This window comes from Musa acuminata, chromosome BXJ2-3 (assembly GCF_036884655.1).
Source record: "Musa acuminata AAA Group cultivar baxijiao chromosome BXJ2-3, Cavendish_Baxijiao_AAA, whole genome shotgun sequence".
In the NCBI taxonomy this organism is placed as follows: Eukaryota; Viridiplantae; Streptophyta; class Magnoliopsida; order Zingiberales; family Musaceae; genus Musa; species Musa acuminata.
In genome coordinates, this window is record NC_088340.1 from 8,336,879 (window position 1) to 8,360,906 (window position 24,028).

Genomic DNA, 24,028 nt, shown 5'->3' on the forward strand with positions numbered 1-24,028 from the left:
GCTTCGACAACAACTAGCATAACTAGCTTTTGAACATAATAGATGATTTGACAGTAGAAAATATTCATCATCTAATCACATCGAATGCATTTTTGTGGTGGAATGAATTGTCCTCACCAGATTTCGAGATTACCCTTGTTTAAATACATCAAGTGGAATGATATCATATTGTATTTGAGCATTCTCAGCCAGGTGCAGACATCTCAACAGCATCAGTGCATCACACTGCCCAGATTGAAGTGTTGTTACTTGGTATAATTTGATCATGGAGTCTGATTCATCTGATTCCTTCATGACCAAATGATTTAACAGAAACAGATTTTAATATGCAAAAGATAGTTAGACATCTGTGCTGCGGTTGTAAAAGACCAAAGAAATGTCAAATCCTCAATTACAATTATAAATCTCTTGTAATAACACACAAATCAACAGCACATAATAGGACAATTTTGATAAGCTAAAACAAAGGTCTCCCAGACTTACTGTTTGAAGAGCTTTCTGAACCCGTTGAATAATGTTAGCGCTCTTAGTTCGCCACTCCTCATGTCCCTCAGCCGCCTCCGCAGTATCTGCAGCCCATGTTCAGTAGACATCAATATAGAACAAGTATGGGATGAGCAAGAAAATATATTGCTAATCAGTTATAAATAAGAGTAAAATATATGTTGCTTGTAAGATTATTATTATAGAAAAGTAATCTAATATATCAAATTAGAAAAAAATTATTATGTTTGGCAAGATTGTAATCTTGGCAAGCAAAAACGTTGTGATTGTTTGATGTTCCAATGGCACCAGTTGCTACCAAAAACTTATTTGCCTGCCGCCTTTAACTTAGTCAAAGAATTTACAAAAAGGGGTGTGTGTGTTGATGATAGCTAGGCCATAAAGAAAATTTAGGGTAAGCAGCATGTTGCCTGTCGCCTTTTAAGGACTGTCATATGGGTAAGCATGCTAATGAAACCATTTATAGAGAGTTAAACATTTCTAAAACTAGTCAATGCATGCAGACAGTGTTTGTACAGGAAAAATAATCACATAGCTCACATATTGTGTTCGATATAGAATTCTCCGCTCACTAGTGCATAGATCTGTTGCCATCTTTTTCAAAAGTGATTTCCGGTTGGCTTGCTTTGCACTGAATGTGCCTGAATCAGGTGTACCACCACCCTAGAAATTCATGAACCATGTTAAAGTCAAGATGTTCTAAAATCACTAAGATCGAGCAAGAAAAGGTAGTTCATTGAGTAGTAAGGCATGAACTTTATCCACACAGTAGCATCAAATTTATAAGCTTGATAATTTTAACCAGAATACCAGCTGGAATGATAGGATCCTCCTTCCTACATACTTGATGGGGTTTGTCACTTTTTCTATTCTATGACATTTATGAATTCCCGAGATTCTAAAAGCAGTTGTAATGAAAATGACTGATTGCTTAGCATATATGTAGAATTCAAGATCATAAGCAGCTAACAGATCTATTTTCAAAAAGGTTCAGAAATTAAGGTAAAACAATAAAATGAGTAAATAGGAATAGTTCATGTAAAAGTTTGAACAAGCAGGTCATTTTCATCCTAAATGCTTATTCAATCAGAAAATGGCATTGTATATAAATTGAAACACTAATTACATATTTGATAAACAATATTGAAGTGATATAAGTCAAATGTCCACTTGTTAGGAAGAAAAATCATGCATGGGATGCATTGGAGCAGGATGCCCTAGGCACCATCAGACTGCACAAGATATGTAAAATTTTAAGGCTCATGTGGCACAACTACAAGGTCTTTATGACATCTGCAGCAAAATAGTCGCCATTAAAAACTATACTTATTTCAATCTAACTAAAATAAGTCATTTGGAAATAATGTACAAATGGTCAAGAAAACAAATTATCTACTATCAAATAACAGTAGAATAATATAAATAAAATAAATTAAAAGATGCATAATTTGCGCATGAAAGTAGATAATTCATCGGTTTATTTTGAACATGTAAAACAAAAGGTCAATGAGAAAAGGCCACAATTCTTTGCAGGATTAAAAAGAACAAAAAACATATACATGCTAACTTATAATAAAATTTCCCATGCTACCTGCAGAGAAACTTTAACGAAAACAAATTAAGTTAAGTTTGGGCTACATTAGGGGCAACAGATGTAACTTAATATGTTAATTCAGAACTTTAAAAATCAAATTCCAAATATCATTAGAAGCACACAAACATTAAACAAAAATATGAATAATGACCTCTAAGAATTTGGTGTACTTAGATATGCTTGATTCGCAGCAATCCAAAATGAACTGAAGAGCTTTCTCTTCTAACTCCGGATTCTTTATTCCCATCTTCGATGCAGTCCCGTTTGATGAAGCAGCAGCCATCTACAATTGTGTGCAAAAGAGAGGTTAAATTCCAAAACAAAAATCTAGATAGGAGTGGCACACAGCATCACTTTACATAAGTACTTGATGGGAAAATGAAGAGGGATCAGGATTCAGAAAAGAAAAGAATATGCCCATTATCATAATTGTAAATGTCCTAAAAGTTTACAGTAAAAGGGCCCTTTCAAGAGAGATTAGTAAGGCAGATGTATTGTGTTTCCATATAGCTTGGTCAACAAAGACATTACTAATGGCTTATGCCACTATCTAAGCTATGATAGATACTCTGACTTGAATGAAGTCATTAAGTGTCCCAGTTTCTGAACTGGATGGAGCAGTTCAGCATCCCTTTCTTTCAAGAACTCAACATGTGGACATTTTTTTCCTAAAATGTGCAGTACACTTTCAAACTGATGAGTAGAAAAAACCTGTGAAAACAGAAAATGTACAGCAGAGTTAAGCTTTGTTAACAACTTTGATATGTAGGACCAAATTAGGCTATGTTTACAAGCTTTCTTATCAGGGTTTATACCAAAAACAATAAAAGATACAAGTGCAGGAAGGAACATTTTAAAATGTTATAATGTTGCTTTTACTGGAATATGAGGTACGCTATTGCTAACAACCAGTCAATGATTAGAAGAAATTGAAATATTCTATCCAGTAAAAGCAAAATGTGGGTGCTTGTTGCATCATGTTCCCCCATAATATAAACAACCCAGTCAAAAAGAAGAGGGTTGTCACCAGCAGAAATGTTATACCATTAATGCTAGATATGACAAATATGATAGATAACAATTATCTAATTTTCTCTCTATCTTTTATGTCCCACCTCAGTAATTAAAATGACTTGCAGCAGGCAAATTTAATCATCTCAATCATTAAACAAGTAAATCAACGCACTGTAAAATAAAAACTAAAAGTTCTGTTTAATATTTATGTAAAATTCTTCTTATCAATTTACGGGTTACATAAGTAACCTTTCGATGGCCAAGTAATTAACATCAGAAACATAGGTGCAAGATTACCACCATGCCATAGGCATGCAGACTGCCAACATCATCACGATGCAGGTTCGCCTGCAGCATGAAAAAATTTAAAAAAAAACGGAGAAAGGGAAATAGACTGATTTATATGGTATTCTTGGTGGACGTTGTATGATATTCTCTGTTGATTCTTCTGGTGGCTTATACTGTACTAACAGGCTTCTCATTCTTGTTGCACACCAATACTAAGAAACTCTCCGCATTATATCAATAAACCTTCAGGATCAGGTTTCTACTGGTTCTTTTTCATTCATTTCTAGCTAGATTTTGTTGCAGTTCAGACATTCATTTGAAGGTATAGAATTTCTTACAATGCTATAACAAATCAATGGTGTAACAATGCCATGAAGCAGATCTTCATACTATAGTACAGTGAAATCTGATTACATGTTATGGATATGCAACATCTTACTATATATCAGTATGCATTTAAAATACATACTTCATCGGTTCATATTACCACTTTCACAATGTTTCAATCAGCATATCTGACAGCACTAAAAAAAGCTATTAGATATTATAAAAAATATCACTCAGACTCAACCAGTTAATAGGATGAAACATCTGAAGTGTTTTTCCCAATGACATCCATTTGTAAATGCTGAGTTTTAGCGTTATATTCTGCAGATACTGTATCTCCCTGTATATCTTGTATTATTTTATTATTAACTTTTGTGCTTTTTTATCCATTCAAGCAATAATAAAGGTAGGCACTTATTAAGTTATTCATGTGTTGCAATGCAGAAAAACTATCAAACCTCTTCAAAGTGTTGGCTCATATTTGGCGGGCTGACAACAAGGTAGGAGTATGCCATCATCTCCACTGGCCAACCAGTAATCTGCAAAGGGAACCTCTGAGGCCTGCTCATAGTGGACCCCAGATTATATTCATTAGCTTTCACATAATTTAAGGGTGAAAAGAAATGCTCAAACGCAATGAATCTAGATAATCATTTGTTATTCAACTACTCTTTCAGTCAAAATTATCTTTATTTTAGCAAAATATTTGTTCTGTTTTGTATTTAATAATGAGACAAATCTACTAAATGATTCCATAAGTGATGACAAAGATGAGAGACTATATTTTCAAGAAAACAGTCAAAGTTTGAAATTTAATTTTTATAATACAAACTTTCCAAACTGTTTTATTTATTTAAATATCCTCCCTGTCGCTGACTCCCAGAATCTCTTTCTCTTCAGTTTTTCAACACCATAAATTATTATGTTCTTGGTGCAAGAGATAGAGAATTGACTATACAACATACAGTTCCAGTATTAAGGTAAAATAATTCCTCAAATTTCTTTATTAAAACATAATTGACATTTAATTTTCAAAAATTACTGAATTAGGTAAAGCTTAAGACTAATTTATAGGCTTACGCCTACTCAATATTGTCACAATTATCTTCATGACTATATTTCGGCAGTCTTCGGCACTTACGTTGACAAACCATGCTTTCTTAGTGCTTCCAGTTTCTCCTTGTAGCATTTGTCAGATTTATTTAGACTCAATGATAACTCAACCGAATCATTTGGGTTTGTACCCTCTTTTGGGACAAAACCATATGACAGCAATAGCTCTCCATTGGATTTCTTGCCATAGGATATAAAAACCTGTAAAGCATGTTTCAGTAACAAGTCAATGATTAATGGTTTACAGCTTATTTATTCAAATTATGGACAAGTAATCTAACAATTGTTCAGGGACAAAATGCAGGCAACTTCAGTAACCAGCAAGTGAGCTGTTTACATTGCACATCTATTTTATTTAATCTCTGAATCATGAATGTAGACAATCTTCAACTAAAGAACATTAAGATAATTCATAGAGCACTTTTAGTCCAATACGGATGATCTATCCAAAAATAGTGTATTAATACAGGCAGCACTTCAGTTCAACAGGGAATAAATCTCATGGAAGCTGGTTAAACATAAAGAGTGATTTAGATTTTTCCACAGAAAAAGCAATGGACATCAATAAATTCTTGCATTTTTTTTTATTTCAGTATAAGGCTAAAGTTTGTTAAGCAACTTGGTCTCCCAGAAGGTACTGTAGGCCTAGTCTGTTCTCCTTTTTGACCAAAATAGATAGGAGATCTACCCTCTTTGATCATCAAGAATTATGTCAGGATGCCCCACCTAAAGGCTTTATGACAAAAAATTCATTGTCAAAGGAGTGGAGGTAACAACTGAAAAAAGTCAGACACTAGTGGGACAACCCCAGTTTGGACGAAGGCTAATGTAATGTTGAAGAAAGCTCTGTAGACACTGAAGCTTTCACACTCGATTTAAGTTTGTCAATGTAATATAGCATTCAAATGTCAGTTTATTATCCTCGGTCTACTTAGCATACCAACAATATCCAGCAGATAAAAAAGGTCTCATGGTGGCAAAAATGGCAAGGTGGTAAAGAGAAAATCTTTGAAAGACATCCATTGACTCCAGCTAATAAACTATCAGATACAGATCCAAAATTACCTTTTAATTTGAATTTCACTCCTATATTTTCATTTCTTTAGGATATTAAAAAAAATTATTGAACCTGGGCAAAAATGTGGAAGATCAAAAATTAAATCCTGGTGAACATAGGTTGAAAAAAGTGGATTTAAAATGGAACAACTGATAATTAGAAAGAAATTTCACTGATGAATCAATAGTAAACTTCTGAAAGCATAGACGTAGATGACTAAACTTCCCATTCTCATTTGGTGGAGGAATTATGAACAAACTGATTTTTATTTAAATGCAATTGAGAATGTACCACATATAAAGGATAATAAAACCAGCTAAGAATTTAAATTTTCACAGGAGCCAACTATGTTTTATGTATCAATGATTTGCCAATTTTCCTAAGCCTGCATACAATATCTAAAAACCGCAATAACAGTCATAATCTAGCAGTCTTTATAAATCATTTGAATTGAGACATTTGACACTCCAATTGATACCACTAATACTAGAACGATACACCATAAATGAATGGATAGAAAAAAAATTGTTTACCTGCTCACCTGGTTGATATGACTGGTCAGTCATAAAAAATATTCCCTGTGATGATTTGTCATAGTCCAAGAATGTCTCCACCTAGACCATTCGTACATAAATTTAATTTAAATAAATGTGCTTCATTAACAGATCAGGAAAGATAAAAAGGAATCCTATAGGTCTAAAACAAAGTTAAACTTAAAGGATGGTAAAGCAAGGAGACACGCATCAGCTTTTCGACTGATGCTAAAGCATTATAGGTTTTGTGAATGTCAACCATACCACTAAAATATGTAGACATGACGTAGGGAACTGACTGCTTTATGCATGCATAAAGATTGAAATAGGGTACCACAAGAATCACGATATTATTAGAAAAGCATGTTGTCTATGGAATGAGATACCTGTGGACTATGGTTAAGCATGTCAGCCCAAGGAACTAATGCCACTTTTCCATTCATCGAGGGCAAACGAACCTTTCAAACCAAGTATAGAGTTCACAGATCATCAGCTTATAACTAGTAGGAATCAATATGTCAACAAAAAAAAAAGTTTCAAAGATGAGATGATATCGAGCATGAAATGGCATTATTTAGGAAATTTACAAAGCACATACTAGTAACATATGTCTTACTTACCAACCGTGAGAAAAGAATGCCAAAGGACCACAGAAATGAATCAATGTTGAAAACCTGGAATGAGTTATAAATCCCAAAACAATCAGAATATACACATTACACAATTATCACAACGGACAGTTAAACAAACAGAAGAGGAAGGTGGTAGATTAGGTGTGAAGAGAGACTTTAAACATTCATATGTTAATAAGCTTAAAATAATTTGTATGACTGTGAAGGCAAGATAAAGTGAATTTTTTGCTGAGGCAAGTTAGATCAAGAATGGTTTATTATAGTGAACAGAAAGATCTTATCATTCACTAGAATTACCTCCTCTGGAAACAACTCAGGATGCTTAGAAAATATCCTTAGTTTTAAATCATTATACCTGCAGAAATGCACCATATAAGACTTGGTGAGTATACTCAAACAGAAAAACTAAAAGAACACTATCAATATAAAGTATGAAACCATGAACTATTTGCTATTAGGCTGATTAAAAGGAAGAACTCCATACGTTCCTATGACATTGGTAATCCGTTCAATTGCTCTTGCTCTTATTTGTGAAGCAACCAAATATGTGTCTAGTTCTGAAGGTGTCCTGCAATGACATATAAAGTCTGTCGAGAAGAAATTTGAGAATATATCCTGATAAATTGGGAAAAGTGAAGCACTTCTTCACACAATAGCTATTCAGTCACATTCCATGTCATAGATCCAAGAATCTCAACATACCAGTACAAAAGTGAGTAAGGCTGCCTAGGCAACGCTGAGATATATCTATTCCATCTTGAAGAGCTCATGAGACTCGCTTCACTTAGCAGGTAGGTGGCAAGCAATGGCCAATCTGGTACGGAATTTTTCTTCAGCACATTTCCCACTTCTGGACAGCTCCATTCCTATAAAACAAACTTGAATTCTAAAGCTGGCCAGTAGATGGATAACATGTTGGCCATGTCAACTAAGTGAAATTCACTTTAAAATAAAGAAATGACTAATTCTCTTTAAGGAGAAACTTTTTTCCAAATTAACAGGTACAAGAGATAAATATCAAATGCAATCAAAATGTACTAATCAAACATCAAAGATACACAACATTACCAAAATAAAACCTACTCTGCGTTCCAAATAATAATATAATTGCCTCATGGATATGCTGCACCTTGTCTTTGCATGATGACATGTGCCCGCCAGCCTCGAAATGCTGGCTGCCATGAATTAAAAAATGGTAAAGAAAATATAGAAAAATCTAACAAATGATCTGGAAAATAGATATGAATCAATAAAAAGTATCTTTATATAAATAATGGAAAAGTATGGACGTAGTACTGGAAGAGATCAGCAGAACAATTAAAATTAATGAGCACCCTTTTCACAGCAACCAGAAAAAGAATCCTCTTTGATTAACTGTTCCACGATCCTAATTACACTGATTTTGGATCTCCGCAAAACAGCTCACTTTTTATTCTTAATGTTTTACGGCTGTTAAATAAGTGCAGTGCCAGTTTGCGTCTTGGTTATCTTGGTTTTGACCATTCATATTCATTCATTTTTTTCGAAATGCAACCTGACAGTCATTTGTATCTCCACCTTTTATATATGTATGCACAGATAAAAAGTTTTCTGTAAGATGTATATAAGTGGAAGGAAAAGTAATTCTTGATAAAATGATACAATAATTTAATATGAAACATTTTAATACTTTCTTTTAAATTCAAAATTATGAGCACCAAGTCAGTCAATTTCAAATATATAACTTCTTGAACCACGAGGAGTTAACATGATAAGCTCCTTAATGGAAAAAACCAACGCCAATTACCCTAAAAACATAATTCGTGATCTACCATGGCAAGATTGTGATGCCACAGACAAGGAATCCATATTTGCTAACTAAAGCATAAACATTTTGAGGAAACAAGTTTGTCATCACCGAGTCGGCCGTAATAACGAGCGAGGGCGGCACGAAGAGGAGCTTCTCCCCCTTGCGGATGTTATTGAGTGCGACGAGGCCCCTCTCACCGACATCCACCCGCTGTATCTCCAACTTCTGAGGGGGGAGGCCGGAGGCCGACAACCACCGCTGCAGCGCGGAGGCGCTCTCCAGGGACTCGATCTCGCAGCCCCAGGGGACGACTCGGGCCTCGGAGCCAGTGAGGGCATTGCTCGACGTGGCGGAGACGGAGCATCGGATCCGGCAGCGGACGACGTGAGCAGAGGAGGAGGAATCGGCAGCGGGCCGAGGCGGAGGCCACGAAACCTGAGGGAATTGGGCACTGCCCAAGACTCGACAGAAGATTTGCGCCATCTGTGACGGGGCGGGAGCGAGGAGGGAAGCTTTGGATGATGAGATAAAAGAGAAAGAAGAGGGAATCTTATCTGGAATCTTTTGGCCAACGGGAAATGGTAATGTAAATGGAACAAAAGTTCTTTTATTACAGGATATTGCTATTTGTAATTTATAATAGTTAAGAATTTTGAATGTTTTTAAATTATTTTTTATAAATAAATATATATATGTCATTAATTTATAATTTAATTCACCTATGATCCCTTTTTCCCTTTCTTTTTTTTCTATTCCTCTCATAATTTTAAATATTTTAAAATTATAAAATTACGGATCGAATCGAACCAAACTCGTCGGTGTTTATTCTTGAACCATTGATTTTAGGGCCAATGATTTTGATTTTTCAGACCTAGAATTCATAATTAAATCACTCATGATTGATTCCATTTGATTTCAATTTTTACTTAGGTTTCGGTTCTGTTTGGAACCAAATCGGTATCTTGCCTAATCTTTTGTTTAAGAACTCTCACATGGTAGGTATCTAAGAACTCTTAGAACCATAGTTCAATCTACCCACATGATATGTAATGGATTCAACAACTCCTTAAAAATTTATGTCATTCCAATCAAATAATATATATAATTTAATAAATTAATTATATAATTCAATCATGCTTCTACTGTATAACTATGAGAAATTGAAAAATAATCATATGAAAAAACCATAGTTCAATAAACATTATAACTTAAATGCTAGTAAAAAATTATCATAAATAAATATTTTTTTATGTATTCAATACATACTTTCAAAATATATATAAATATCAAATCTTTTTTTATGCTTATACAATTTATAAAACATCAGTTTCTCATACATTTCAAAATATAATATATTAAATATATTTTTTTTAATGAAAATATAAGTATAACTAATGTCACATATCATAGCATAAAATATTCATAGTGCAATGACTATCATTCATATAAATATAGTTAAGAGTTCATAAACATAAATATATTTGAGATATAACTTTCTTACTATTATTATGTTACTAAAAATAATACATCAATAACTTTCTTACGAAGCAAAGAGTTTTAATAAATCATTTTTTTTTGTATATAATTTCAAAACTGTTGCAATCATATATCAATTAAGATCAATATAATCAAACATTTTACAGTCATTTTCAATATGATGTTGGACAAACATTTTCAGATAAATTCTGAAAAGATAACTTAAAAATATTTATAAAATAATAAATAACAATTCAAACTATATGTTTTTCCAAATTATCAATATTTAAATCCTTTTACAATAATTTCATGTCTTGCCACATTCCAACAATGAACACAATCTTCAAGAAAGCGAGGGTATAAAATTTGGAAGACTAATATGAGGAAAAAACATATATGCAACACTGGAAGACCATAAAAATAATGTAAAACAGCATTAATGTGATACGACGAGTTTGGGATGGTTGGGATGTGCTGCAGCAATTTCTCTGATCATGTCCATGAGCCCTTTGTCGTCGATGGCCACCTGAACCTCCTTGAGTTTTGAAAGATATTGCATTGTTGAGATGCTTTCTTCACGGAAACGACCTCGAAAGTCGATTAATCTCTTGGCAGTGTCCCATCTTCGAAACTCACATTCAAAGAATCAGTTTGGAATATCCTGAGGGCCGTGAATCCTTCACGACCGAAATGCAATGTTTCCGGTTGTTGTTCTGATTCTTGTTGCCTCCAGAATTGGAATGAACGAGGTCCAAGTTTCAACTGGACCAGTCCAGGAAGATCTTTTAGGACTTGGATAACATCCGGGTCAAGATACGTGTTCCTCAGATTTATCTTGGCGATCTGATCCAGTTTCGGGAACCAAGCAGGTAGAGTTAGTATAGGACCATTGAGATGTAGTTTCCCGAGGAGCAAGGGTGCTGGATCGAGGTCATTTAAGGATCTAATCACTCGATCACTTCGGTCGGTAAGTGTCAAAGATCGAAGGGAGCTGTTAATTTTCTGAAGCGATATGCATAGCTCCCTCCTAAGTTTTGGAAGATCATAATTATCTACAACCGATCTGCAACCATGAAATCTACTTCCCCGCTTGTATCTTGATTTGAACTCAACACTTAGCTTCTTCAGTTGGGTAAGTTCACCAATCTCCCGCAGCACAGCTCCGTCGGTACCAGTTATCACTCCTAAGTTCTGTAGTCCCTTCATCTTCCTTATTCCTTTGGGTAACATCAAACCGCCATAAAACCAGCTGCCACGAAGATATGCCAGTCTCTGGAGCTTCACAACTGCTCTAGGTAACTTTGGTATATCGGTTTCTCTGACGTCCAGAAATTGGAGGCTCGACAGGCCGCCGATAGAACCCGGAAGCTTCTTGATGCATCTACTGTTTCGTAGAGATAGGAGGTTCAAAAGAAACAACTTGCTGATATTCTTGAGGTGAACGTGACGAAGGCTCCTACATTCTTGCAAGTCCAACACTCTGAGCAGCCTCATCTTCCCATAGTCATGCAAAGGTATCACGTTACCAAATGTTGTGAGCGATCGGATCTGAGATAGGTAGAGATCATCTTTGATGGTGCTTTCTCCTTGTTGTGCTAAGCGCCTGACCTAATTGTGGGGGATCATCGTAGAATGCTCACTCAGCACCGTTACGAAGTTCTCCTCTATCATGCACCCGACAAGTTTTCACCTTTCCAACAACATCAATCTTTGATGGTTGGATCAAGCTGCGGTCGATTAGCTCGTTGAAGTAACTCTCCGCAACTTCCTCATAGGACATGCCACGCCTTCCATTGACCTGTCCTTCGGCTATCCATCTCCTCACCAAACGCTTTCGATCGATCTCATAATCTTCAGTGAAAATTCTGAGGTACAAGAAGCAAGGCTTGAGATGATAAGGTAAGTCATTGTAACTCAAAAGAAGTACACGATTTATATTCTTTAGACTATCATTGGTTTCCAACTCGATACCAAGGTGGTCGTGCAACTTCCGCCACTCGTCCGGCGTCTTTTTGGGCTTGGCAGCCAGCGCGCCAGCTATTGTGACGATGGCCAGTGGTAGTCCATCACATTTTCTCAGTATGTCTTCCGTGAGCTTTATCAAATTTCCAGGGCATGCAGATCCGCCAAAGACTGTTGCAAAACAGCTTCATGGACTGCCGAGTGGAGAGAGGTTGGACTTCATGGATGTGATTACAAAAGCTGTTATGAGAACAGCAAGTCTTATTTCGAGTTGTGACTATGATCCTACTACCATTTCTATTATAAGGTAATGCAGCTTTGAAGCTATCCCAGGCACTAATTTCCCATGTATCATCAAGAACAATCAAATACCTCTTGTCCTGGAGATGGCCTATGATCGTCCTTCTCAGATCTTCCTCTCGCATCTTATCTAGAAGTTGCTCCACGACCTCTATATCTTGATTCGAAGCAGAAAGTTGTAGGACATGTTGAATCTGCTGCACGCTGATGGAGAGTTGTCGAATGATGCTTCGCAGAAGCACCTCCACCTTGTAAGATTGTGACACGGCAATCCAAGCGTAGGCATGAAAGTGGCTACCGGTTACCTTCAGGCTCTCGAAGACTTGCATGGCTAGAGTCGTCTTGCCCAGGTCACCGAAACCTACGATTGCAATTACACGAAACTGGTCCTGGCCCTCCTTCGTAATCCGTTGGATGAGATCGTCCCTCTGCGGCTTGATACCGACGAGCCCACCTTCCTCCGACACAGAATGATAGTTATGGGAAAACCAAGCGCCGGCCACCGCCTCATCAGCGGTTATCATTATGATCCTACTCCCATTCCTTTTATCGGGTAATGCATCTTTGAGGCAGTCCCAGGCAGAATTGATCGGTACATCATCTAGGACAACTAAATACCTCTTATCTTGAAGATAGTTTACGATCGTCGTCATTAGATCCACCTCTCCCAGGTTATCCAGACATTGCTCCACTCCCGTTTTATCCGAATGCAACGCCAGATCCCCGAGAACCTGCGGAATCATCTCACCACTGAAGGACAGCTGTCGAATCATGGTTCGGAGAAGCTCCTCCGTGTCGTGCGACTCTGACGCCGTCACCATAGCGTGGGCTCGGAAATGGCCGCCGGGAAGAGCCAAGCTGTGGTGGATTTCTCTGGCAAGAGTCGCACCTGCAATGTCATCGGGGGCAACTACCCCAACCTGAAGCTGAGGCTGCTTCGCATCCATTAGCCACCCAGGGAGCTCATCCCCGCCCATCCTCTTGGGTCGAACTTCTCCCAGACGAACAGAGTGCGGCGGGTCAGAAGAGCTGGGAGCGCTTGTTGCACCTCCACTTTCCAGAAAGTAGCGTGCCCGCCTCTCACTCACATGGCAAGCTCGGAGCTTCAGCTTCTGGAGGTCAGTGGCAACGTCATGACGAGCTTTCAGTCTCCTCAGCAGGCGAACAGTGTAAGTGAGGAAGTCGATGATGATTCGATTCTCTTGACGGCGTCTCCCAAGACGATATCTGAACACATCAATGGAATCCTCGGCGTCGTAAGCCATCTCTCGAACCTGCTTCATCCATGTCTTCACTTGCTCATCATGATCTTGCCTGGAGGACAGAACTCTCAGCAAAGAAGTCATGCTTTCCATCTTGTCCATTATATATCGTGCGTCATCGGCAACGCCAGCCAGCAATTCCGCTTCTTGTGCGAGGATGCTTCCCAGCTTCAGAGCGACCTAGCGGCGCTCTCCGTGAAGCTCACAGTGACGGCTTCCATATTTTTGGCCCTCTAGTCGGTGTTCGGGAGATGATGGTTAAAATGTTCTGTGGGTAGTGATAGAAGATAAGATTTTCCTGAGGAAATCTTATCTATTGAAAATCCTCCCTCCTAATCCTATAAATAGGAAAGGAACATGTTAATGTATTCAAGCTAAGTTACTTTATTTCTTTAATAAAGCTTCTTTAATTATTGTTTTTATCTTCTATTATTTCTATCATGGTATCAGAGCAGTGAGAAGCTTCGCTCTTGCCTTCGGCCAGCGACCCCTCCTAATTCTATAAATAGAAGAGGAACATGTTAATATATTGAAGTTAAGCTACTTCACTTCTTTAATAAAGCAGCTTCTTTGATTATTGTTCTTTATCTTCTATTATTTCTATTAGTGTGTAAGCTCGGACGGGAGATGATTCACTTATAACAACCAGCGCACACGGCCTATGACGAACCAAGGACGGGGATCACGCGCTGCTTAATCTCACACTCGCAATCCGCAAGCGAGGTTAGCTTCTTCTCACTCATTAATCTTCAAATCCGAACCTTTTTCAGATGTCATCATGTTCAAGATGTGGTTTTGATGATTTACTGTCAATATTTGTGTCAACTTGATCCTTGTCTGGTTTCATAGCCTATGATTGTAGTTGATGGTCTACCGAATTAAATGATAGAGAGAGAAAAACGTGTAGGCCCATTGGTTTCAACTCCTATCATCTCGATCGATCTATTTCCCCAAATTAATTGTTGCTTCGGTGGCAAATGCTATCCATCGACGATAACGGTTGGAAGTGCCCCCAAATGGAGTAAATATGATTTAATGATGACAGAATGGAAGATGGAATGGCTGAGAGTAGCTAAACACATTATACCATACTAAGTTCAAATGCAATGGATGTCATCGGTTGGTCCTCGAATAAATAATATCATAATTCTATTTTTGTGATGATATGTTGTTGAGAGAGAAGACTCGTTGAACACAAATGTCAAAGATTAACAACCAAACAATATGCCAAAGAGTTGACAAAAAGATTAATGTGACACTTCTTACCTATATCTACTAAGGCAATTAAATTCAATTTCATTATGTGAGATCAATTACAAGCATCCATAAGTTAACCGTAACTCAATTGCAAATGCCTTATATACCCTCTAATATAAATCATAAAAAATTTTACATAGCTTTTATCTCACTTTGTTTGAGATCTACTATAGAAAATTCGCTGTGTTTTCAATTCATCAAAACTTTGAGATACATGACGTATTTATTTTAATAAATTCTAAATTCACTAAGGACTCATATTTTTACTTGAAAATCTAATCTTAGTTCGTATCTTCTAAAAAATTTGAATATAGTTATGACTCCTCAAATTATTTTAATATTCATCAATCCTAATAAATATGTAAATCATATATAAGACACGCACAAATCTAATTAATTCTCAGAACTCTTCCTATCATCGATGGCATCGTCATATGAAATCATAAAATTATATGATGAAATCATATAATTTTATGGTACCTCATGACAGAATTAGTTTTGGATGATTGGGATGTGCGTCTGCATTTTGTATAATTTTGTGTTGGGGTTCTCCTTCTTGTTAGAATTGTAATTTAAATTTGAGTAGGATTACAGATTGAAATTTTGAATTAGATTAGAAGTTTATGCTTGATTATGAATAGGAAACTATTTGTTTTGGATTATAAGTAAAGCCTATTGCTATCACATTGGAAGCGACTAGAGAAAGTGTAGAGAGAAGTTGACGTGCTTGGGGTTTGCTGATAAAGATAAGTTTTTCTAAAGATCTCATCCTTCCTTCTCCCATCTTCTATGTTATACTTTAGTAGCTACTAGTCAAATAAAACTTAAAGATATAAGTTACAAATTATATTCACTAAATTTCTTCAATCTAATTTATATTGAAACAATTCAATAATAATAACCATAATAATTACTAAATATTAAATAATATAAAAATTTATATGATAATTATAATCATGATAAACATAGATCATGTCTTTATGTAAAAAATAAACATTATTTCATAATTTTAAAATATATGCATATGAATAACTATACAAATATCTAATAATAATAATTAAAATTTAATTATCACAATTCAAACTAATATATCATATGAGAAAATTATAAAAGAAAATCATAATTTATATTTTAGAAAAATTCTATATGGAACTTTAAATTTGGTCAAATAATTTTATTTAATTAGGTAAACTCATAATTGGGTTACCTAAATTGGGCTTATAGATTTGGATTAAACATGTATATTTAAGCCTCCCAAAATTAAATTAAGTATTTTGGTTAAAATTGGGGTTTGTTGTTTGGGGTCAAAATTAATTTTAAACAAATTTGGTCAAAATCAAGCTGTTGCCCAAATTACGAAGCCCTATCCTTGCACGACCTCCTCCTCACTATAGTTTGGTCAAAATTGGCTATGTTCTCACCAACGAGCAGCACCGCCGTTGCGCTGTAGCGCAACCATTGAAATGCCTGCACGAGGCGCTACCACTGCGACAGCGCGCGACATCTCTACCGCGCACGACCACCCACTGATCGCTCCTCATTGGCGGCCTTCTCCTAATGCATGGTAGACCACCAGCGCCAACCGCCATCGTCACTGGTCGTGCGGTCTCCCCTGTTGCGCATGGTTTCCCACCGGTTACTCTCGCCATTGTCACAGCCAACGCAGCCAGCTCGTCACCGCCACCGCACGACCCTCATATTGCGACGTTCTCTTGGTGGTCGACGACTACCTAACATCACCTTGGCCTACTTCACGGACGCTGTTAAGCGATGACGTTGTCCCCTCGACGTCGGCTGCGATATACCTTTCGTCACCCAATGACGTAACACTCGATCGCGACGCCAACAACAATCGTCCGACTGTAATCCTTCCTGTCACACCTTTACGTGAACGCTACCCATGACGAGATCAACGACCACAGCCCTTCGCTGCATCACTACTAACAACAAGCTGCCAACTGATTAAAGTTGGACGATACCTTTCCAATGTCCGAACATAGCGACTTCGCCTCTATAGATTCCACGAGTGCGAACAATAGAGGAGAAACCTTGGGCATTATTCAATTAATCGAGAACGATGCATATGTGTTGAGGATAAAGGAGAAAAACAGAATACTACGATACGAGTAAAAAGAATCTTTTTAACTCAAGAAAACTAATGTAGTTTTAAAAATAGGAGAATCGATAAGAACACTTACAAGATACCAAATGCACACAGATTCTATATGAATTACGATCCTATTTATAGGACCTAGTGACAACCATCCTATAACTACTAAATCATGAGGTAGTTATTGAAACCATCATGTAACCACTAGATCATGATAATAATCTAGATAGATAACTATGAATCAAATCTCAACAATATGATCAGTCTTCAATGTTGCGATGTGAAGACTGATCATATGGTGTAATCATTACACCATATGCTGAACACGAGCTAAAGAGTCATCAAGAACACAAAGTTCGGTAGAAGACTAAGGGACGAAAATTGCAAAGCTTGCTTGAAGGGCAAGAAGAGAATGAGTATTAGATGTCCAAACATTACGAATAATATCTGAAACCTCACTGTATTTGGTCCAGAGATCCTGAAACTTCAAATTGTGAAAACAGGGTCAAACAGAAGCGGAAACAATAATCCTTAGGGGACAACGATTACTTCATGCACGTATTGATGAGATGGCGCAGAAAGCACCTGGGTAGAAACATGCAGACAGTTCCAAGCAACAAGGGTTCTTCCTCCTAACGTCCTCGCAGCTGGCTGTGCCTCACCCATCTAGTTTGTAATCAATCGCCGAATGAACCTTTAAGAGGTACGAGTAAGTATCATGCAAAATCAAGAACTTCACCAGACAGTTCCAATTAAGAATCTTCAGATCATTCGGGAGAAATACCAATTTTGGTCGTCTTAACATGTCCGACCGCATGATGAGCGTTCTTCGTTAATCTCAGGTTTGAGCAAGGCAGGACTTTCTTGACTTTAACTCGAGCCACCGTTCGAGAAGTGGAGACTTCCTTGATGCGTAGAACTTCACCTGTCGGCTGCATGTCACTTCGAACTGAGGGATAAGATTAGAAGAAGTCGTATCCCCCAGTAAGGACGTGGAGGGAGTAGCTTCGCTCAAATTAAAAGCTATCCACATCTCGAGGGGGAGGAGGAAACACGAACAAGAGAAGAGGGAGGAGGAGCTCTTGACAGGAACACAAGCATCCACATGGATATTTAAGTAATGAAAAGTTATACAAGATAAGGGGCGATAAATATCTCATATATATTTAGATTTTAGTGAGGAAAAAAATATACTTTTAATGATGTTAAGTTATACTCTTTTAATGATTTTTAAAGAGTATGAGAAAAGAATATATATGAGAGGATCTATAAATAAATCTTGAGTGAAGATAATATAAAATCTTATAATTGATCTTATATAATAAAAAAATATAATTTTTATTATTATTTTATCAATATAGGTAAAAATTATCAAATCATCTTAAATCTTATATGATTTTCTAATATATTTTCTGTTTGTTAATCTTTAATCTCCCTTCCCAAGATTACCTACCCTCTACAATTTATCTCTTATAATAACTTACAATTATTGATATCTTAACAATACTTGTCCTACCAATACATTAACGTCTTTATAACCCAAGATTTGGACCTTAACCAAGATGTGGTCACGAAGTGTGCATTTCTGGATCTATTGTATCTGCCTTAGCCAATAATAAAAATCAAGTTATTAAAAAATTATCAACTGTCTTGACCAATTTATCTCTAACTTATCATCTTAAGAAAAACTTATTTGTTTCGAATCAGCCAATACTCAATATATATAATCAGACTTTTTTAATATTTAACTGTGGGATCAATTTCTTCTTCCATTTTTTTAGGATAATTATATATTACCATCGGTAGTTAATTATAATTAGTATCATGATATTTATACTTTAAAAAGTATCATTAAGGTATCTTTGTATTTTAAAAAATAGCATTGAGGTCTCTACACTTATGAAAGTGAAATATTTAACTCTGATTCTTTTTATGTCATTAATTTTGTCTTAGAAAAAAATCCAAATATAAAAAGGACATGAACGAGAAGGATAAAATTATATTTTATTATGTTTTAAATTATTAATTACATATAAACTTCTCGTTTTAATCAATTTCCTCGTTCCCTCTTTCCAACCTACTTGTCGCCACATTCGCTCATATATTAATAGGTTTACCATCACCTGTAAATCCTTATTCCCGAAGTTCATTGCCCATCGATCCACCATATCCAAGTACAAACTATCGCTCTTCGACAAGAACCCATGGCCTAGGATCCCTAGCACCCCATCGAAGGGCTCGTCGTCACCATTATAAAACCCGACCTTGATGTCCGTCACTTTGTACTTCACCAACTCTATGAACAGCACCCCTCCCCTCCTATGCTCGCCCGTCGCACCTGCTTGCCATCTTGCCCGCTACACCCATCGCTCACTGCTTGTTATAAGCGACTAGTTGTGGCAAGCAACAAGCGAGCAGGTTGAGAAGAGGAGGAAAGAGAAAATCGAGAAATTTGTATAAAATTAATAATTTAAAAGATAATAAATATATATATTTTTTTTATCTTTCTTCATTCATTTTTTTTATGTGATAACACTCCGTATATATCCTGCCTAAATTGGATTTGATCGGTGATGCAGGGAACACAAACCTGAGAAATGGTTCATTGTCAACTAAAACTAAGGGTGAGTGATTTTTGTTTTGCATTCTTCCTTTCTTCCTTATCAGTTGACAAATAGATAGAGAAAGGTTCATTATATGAAGTATACAGAAAACTGTATGCACTGTTAAATGTGTCGATTACGAAATGGCTCGTGCGCTTGTGTGGAAGCGTTAGTGACATTGGTTGGTTTCCATGCCTCTCCGCATTTTAATATGATTCTTGTGCTTTCACATAAAGCTGGGATTTTTCTATCGCAGATGTGACACTGGTGAATTGCTTTCGAATGCTGAAGAAGATCAACTTGCATTTGCAAGAGGGAATGAATACATGTAACCATGGCAAAGAATGTTCTCTTGGAACAGTAAACCATGTCAATAGATCTTTTTAGTACATCAAAGGATGGAAATCCAATGCAATTTTGATATTTTTTTTTTCCAATACAGAAATTAAAATCTAAAAAAAAGAGAAAGTTTTGGCCTCCAAAAGTAAAGAGACAGTGATTGGTAAGAATAAATTAGACTACATCGTGGCTGTACACACAACTATTTTAATATTTACAAGGATGAAAAAGGAGAAAAAAGAAATGTCACCACACCAAACGCCACCATCATCAAACGGAGGGAAACAACAACACACACCACCCACCACACCCATGGCTCTCTTTCACGCGAGTCTCCGCCCGCCTAAAGCCATGTCCAAGAGGAAGCAATGACGGAGGAGGGCGAGACGGTGGAGTCCTCGCCCTGGAGGACGTGGGTGCGACATAGAGGACACGTGGCGTGGTGGTAGTCGAGCCACGTCTCCAGGCAGGCTCTGTGGAAGAGGTGTCCGCAGGGGAGCCGGTTCACCACGGACTCCGGCTCGAACCGGGCGAGACAGACACGGCAGTCCACGAGCCGATCGGCCTGTGCACGCCTCCGCCCCAGGGCCGAGCCGAACGTGATCGGCCTGGACCGGCTGCGGAATCGGTCGGTGATGCTGGACTCGGGCCCCCCCTCGGCCGGCGGAGGAGGAGACGGCGGCACGCGGAGGCGGATGAGGTGGAGTACGGAGCGGAGGAGCTCCTTGAGGATGGCAACGGTGACAGCGGTGTTGACGAGAACGAGGGTGAGCACGCTCTCGGATGGGGTCGGCAGGCTCGACAGCCCCATGGACGCCGGATTAGCAGCTCGGAGGACTCGTCCTCTAGCAGATTTGGGATCAAAGAAGACGGTTGGGATCCGATTGGCTTCGATCTGCGACAAAAGTTGGATTTCATGAGAAAAGCTGAGATTTTGAGTGATAATCTATTGAGAGAACGATCAAGAAAAGATTCGGAACCATTCAAAATCTCATATACTTGCTCTAGCGAACCACTCAGCGATCTGATGCATCGGTATTTGGTAATTCTCGTATGCTGAAGGCTAAAGAAAAGGAACGAACAGTTTGCAATCTAATATATTTTTTTTAGCTCGAACTACTCCAGATCGCCTTCAAATAAAAAATGAAGGCAAAAAGATTTCGCTTCTGCCGTGAAACAGTCAGACAAATATAGAAGATAGAATGAGATCGGAAGAAAATAAAAGAAAAAAGAGCTTTTATTTGGGCAAAATCAAAGTATTCGCGCCACAAGCCTTATATAACCCCGAAGGAATTCGAGGGGGCGAAAGGATCGGCTTATAAATGGATCGAGAACGATTACAGAGATAACAAAAAGAGACATCTAGGTTTTCCATCTAGGAGAAGGCCAAAAGAACTCGATTAAACCAGAAAGGGAACTAGATCAACCGATACTGCACACCCAACAAAGATCGAACTTTTATACAAGAAACAAGCTTCCCAAACAAAAAAGATCCTATCTCTGTGCTCCAAAACGCCAGATTGGCTGACTACCATGAACAAGATGATAAAAAGTAAACCCAAAGCACATACACTTTAATGGCACGGTTCTCTATTCTTCGGATGAACTCCTCTTCCGAACAAACAGGGGGAGATAAGAGGGCAGCTGAGGAGCGATAGAGCGGTGGCTTTATTTATAGATCCGGGAGCAGTAGCCTCACGGCTCTCAGCTTTCTCGGCCCGCTTCCGCCTCTGGAACTTTGCTGCCTGGCGATGCGTCACTTGTCAAGCTCACATCGGTTTGGTTTACACGCTTTCTTTGCCTTCTTTCCTTTCCACGCGCGTACCACTTAACGTACTCGTGGCCGCACCAATGTTCCAAGAGGGAGAAAAATCCAGCTTCATTATCCAATGAAGAGGCAGGTAAAGTTATGGGTTACAAAGTACGAAAGTGATGTACTTAACAGTATTATACCTAAGACTTGTAATGCTAACGTGGTCATCAAGAAGCGTACCGTGTGCTCCACAGTATATTCAGGAAACATGATCTGAGACTTTTCCACCGTCCGATGTAGGATCTAATTCACTAAATCAGTACAGATATTTTTTAAATAGAAAAAAAGGGATTCACAAATTTTCTCCTTTATTTAAGGAATTATTAATGCAAATATTAGAAGTTTGACATCTAAAATTATTTTGGTATAGCCAAACATTTTGGAAGAATAATATGTTAGTTGGAAAATTTTAATGCTAATTGACATTGAAAAGAAAATTGTTAGGTTTATTTTCAGTTTACTAAACTCTTTCATGTCATTTGGCTTCTGTCTTCTTCCAAATGACGTACACCCAAAGCACTCAATCATGACAGAGTTAATATTTAGAAATGAACACCATATATTCATTCTCTATTTGTGCTCACATGTATCATTGATTCCTCATCTTAATCATGCAGATGATGGAGGAGATGCCAAGACATAATTTCATGCAAACCACCACAATTTATTTATTTATTTATTTATTCTTGTGTTGCATTTATTTCTGAGCTTATCAAGCATTGCCAACAAGGCAGTGTATTAGTCCAATATTTGCGTCCATGGTGCTCCTTCGATGGCACATGTCAACTTATGAAGCCCCACCATGATGTATCATGTCAGAGCTATAATGATAGTTTTCGTATTCATGGCTCCCACACAGTTGCATGCTTTCTACGTGGCTTCATGCAAAAGGTTAGACCCAGTAATGCCCCGTGACTGCGCGACACATACACGTCTCGGTCATCAGTAGTCTCCTTTCTCGACTTCCCCGTGGGTTCAGTCGGACGACGAGAAGGTTCACTACTTCACCTCCTCCACTGTTGGAGAACGTGTGGCTCATTTGAATGTTCTGAGAGTTGACACAAAAGGATGGACAACCGATGAACACAACAGGCTCTTGCCACGTGCACATCATCCAAAACATGGGCTAATTTGTATGACGTTAACCAGCTGTGTTGTCCTGGACAGAGAGACTGTTAAACACACTTTCATGGGTTGAGCTTGTTCTAGCACGACGGAGATGGGGCATGAGAGACCCCATCATGTCGCTGACAGAGGCCCCGTGCAGATCTTATCGTCGTTTCATTGAGACTCCTACTGGATTTGTGGTAGATCAACATCCTACTTCCTTTCCAGTTTAGCTGTACATGTTGATATTAGCATCAGTCACTTTCCTGCAAGCCATCTATCTAATCAAGCTTGTCTTTTCATGGGGAAGGCTCATAGAACCTAGACATTTCACACAGTGTCTTTAACTCCACCACTCCTAATAAACAATCTTCTTACCGCTACTTGTTTGCATAAATGCATCTCACAAGTTGCATGACTGGGTCAGCATTTGAAGTATAAAACTACTTTAGGGAACAAATCTTCCCCATATCTTGAGTTGAGCACTCCTTTTCTCCTGTACGTGTAAAACCCAACAGTCACCAAGAATACAAAGAAAGAAAAAACAGATACGAAGATCCCAAAGCAGGAAGAAAGGCAGCAACAGCAGCTTAATTGATCGAGGTTTGGACCACTCGATGGTATCCAGTGATCTTGTAGTGCATACCTCGTTCAAAGAGTAACGATTAGAGACGGCTCTCACAATGACACTCCTGCACGTTACATGCTGGCGTCGAGTCGAGGAGACGCGTTGGACTTACGCGCAGAGAAAGTTGGTCAATCATCGCCACGTTATCATCACATGGAGGGGCCACCTCACATCGCGCGCGGTCGGTGGAGCGCGTGACGTGGAGCGACCGCGACCGTGGCGTATCACGTGCCGGCTTCGGGTGTGTTGTCCTGTCTTAGGGAGCAGAACATTCCAGTTCGAGGCGATGCTTGTCCTACTCGTTCGTGCGTTACTCCGTC

The 24,028-nt window shown here is 37.9% G+C and overlaps 2 protein-coding genes and 1 pseudogene across 4 annotated transcripts; all 3 read right to left on the minus strand.

Moving 5' to 3' along the window:
- Nucleotides 1–2: 2 nt before the first annotated feature.
- On the minus strand, nucleotides 3–9,417 carry LOC135582948 (ribulose-1,5 bisphosphate carboxylase/oxygenase large subunit N-methyltransferase, chloroplastic-like). 3 transcript variants are annotated; one of them, XM_065098856.1, is made up of 14 exons: nucleotides 8,960–9,099; nucleotides 8,146–8,237; nucleotides 7,765–7,928; nucleotides 7,547–7,630; nucleotides 7,360–7,417; nucleotides 7,051–7,104; nucleotides 6,817–6,888; nucleotides 6,431–6,511; nucleotides 4,869–5,041; nucleotides 4,186–4,288; nucleotides 2,250–2,381; nucleotides 1,045–1,167; nucleotides 484–569; nucleotides 3–288 (listed from the first exon to the last, which is right to left on the minus strand). In XM_065098856.1, the coding sequence occupies exons 2-14, from the start codon at nucleotides 8,176–8,178 to the stop codon at nucleotides 264–266; spliced, it is 1,188 nt and encodes a 395-aa protein (XP_064954928.1). In that variant the 5' UTR covers nucleotides 8,179–8,237; nucleotides 8,960–9,099; the 3' UTR covers nucleotides 3–263. The 3 variants fall into 3 exon arrangements, with proteins under 3 accessions (XP_064954928.1, XP_064954926.1, XP_064954927.1); XM_065098854.1 differs by lacking the exon at nucleotides 8,146–8,237 and having other exon boundaries at nucleotides 8,960–9,417; XM_065098855.1 differs by lacking the exon at nucleotides 8,146–8,237 and having other exon boundaries at nucleotides 3–352; nucleotides 8,960–9,417.
- Nucleotides 9,418–10,927: 1,510 nt separating this feature from the next.
- LOC103978098 (disease resistance protein PIK6-NP-like) lies at nucleotides 10,928–14,072 on the minus strand (annotated as a pseudogene).
- A 6,234-nt stretch (nucleotides 14,073–20,306) lies between these two features.
- On the minus strand, nucleotides 20,307–21,892 carry LOC103977864 (probable E3 ubiquitin-protein ligase XERICO). Its single transcript, XM_009393510.3, has 2 exons — nucleotides 21,732–21,892; nucleotides 20,307–21,055 (listed from the first exon to the last, which is right to left on the minus strand). Exon 2 carries the CDS (start codon nucleotides 20,969–20,971, stop codon nucleotides 20,504–20,506), a length of 468 nt encoding a protein of 155 aa, XP_009391785.3. The 5' UTR covers nucleotides 20,972–21,055; nucleotides 21,732–21,892; the 3' UTR covers nucleotides 20,307–20,503.
- Between the last annotated feature and the right edge of the window lie 2,136 nt (nucleotides 21,893–24,028).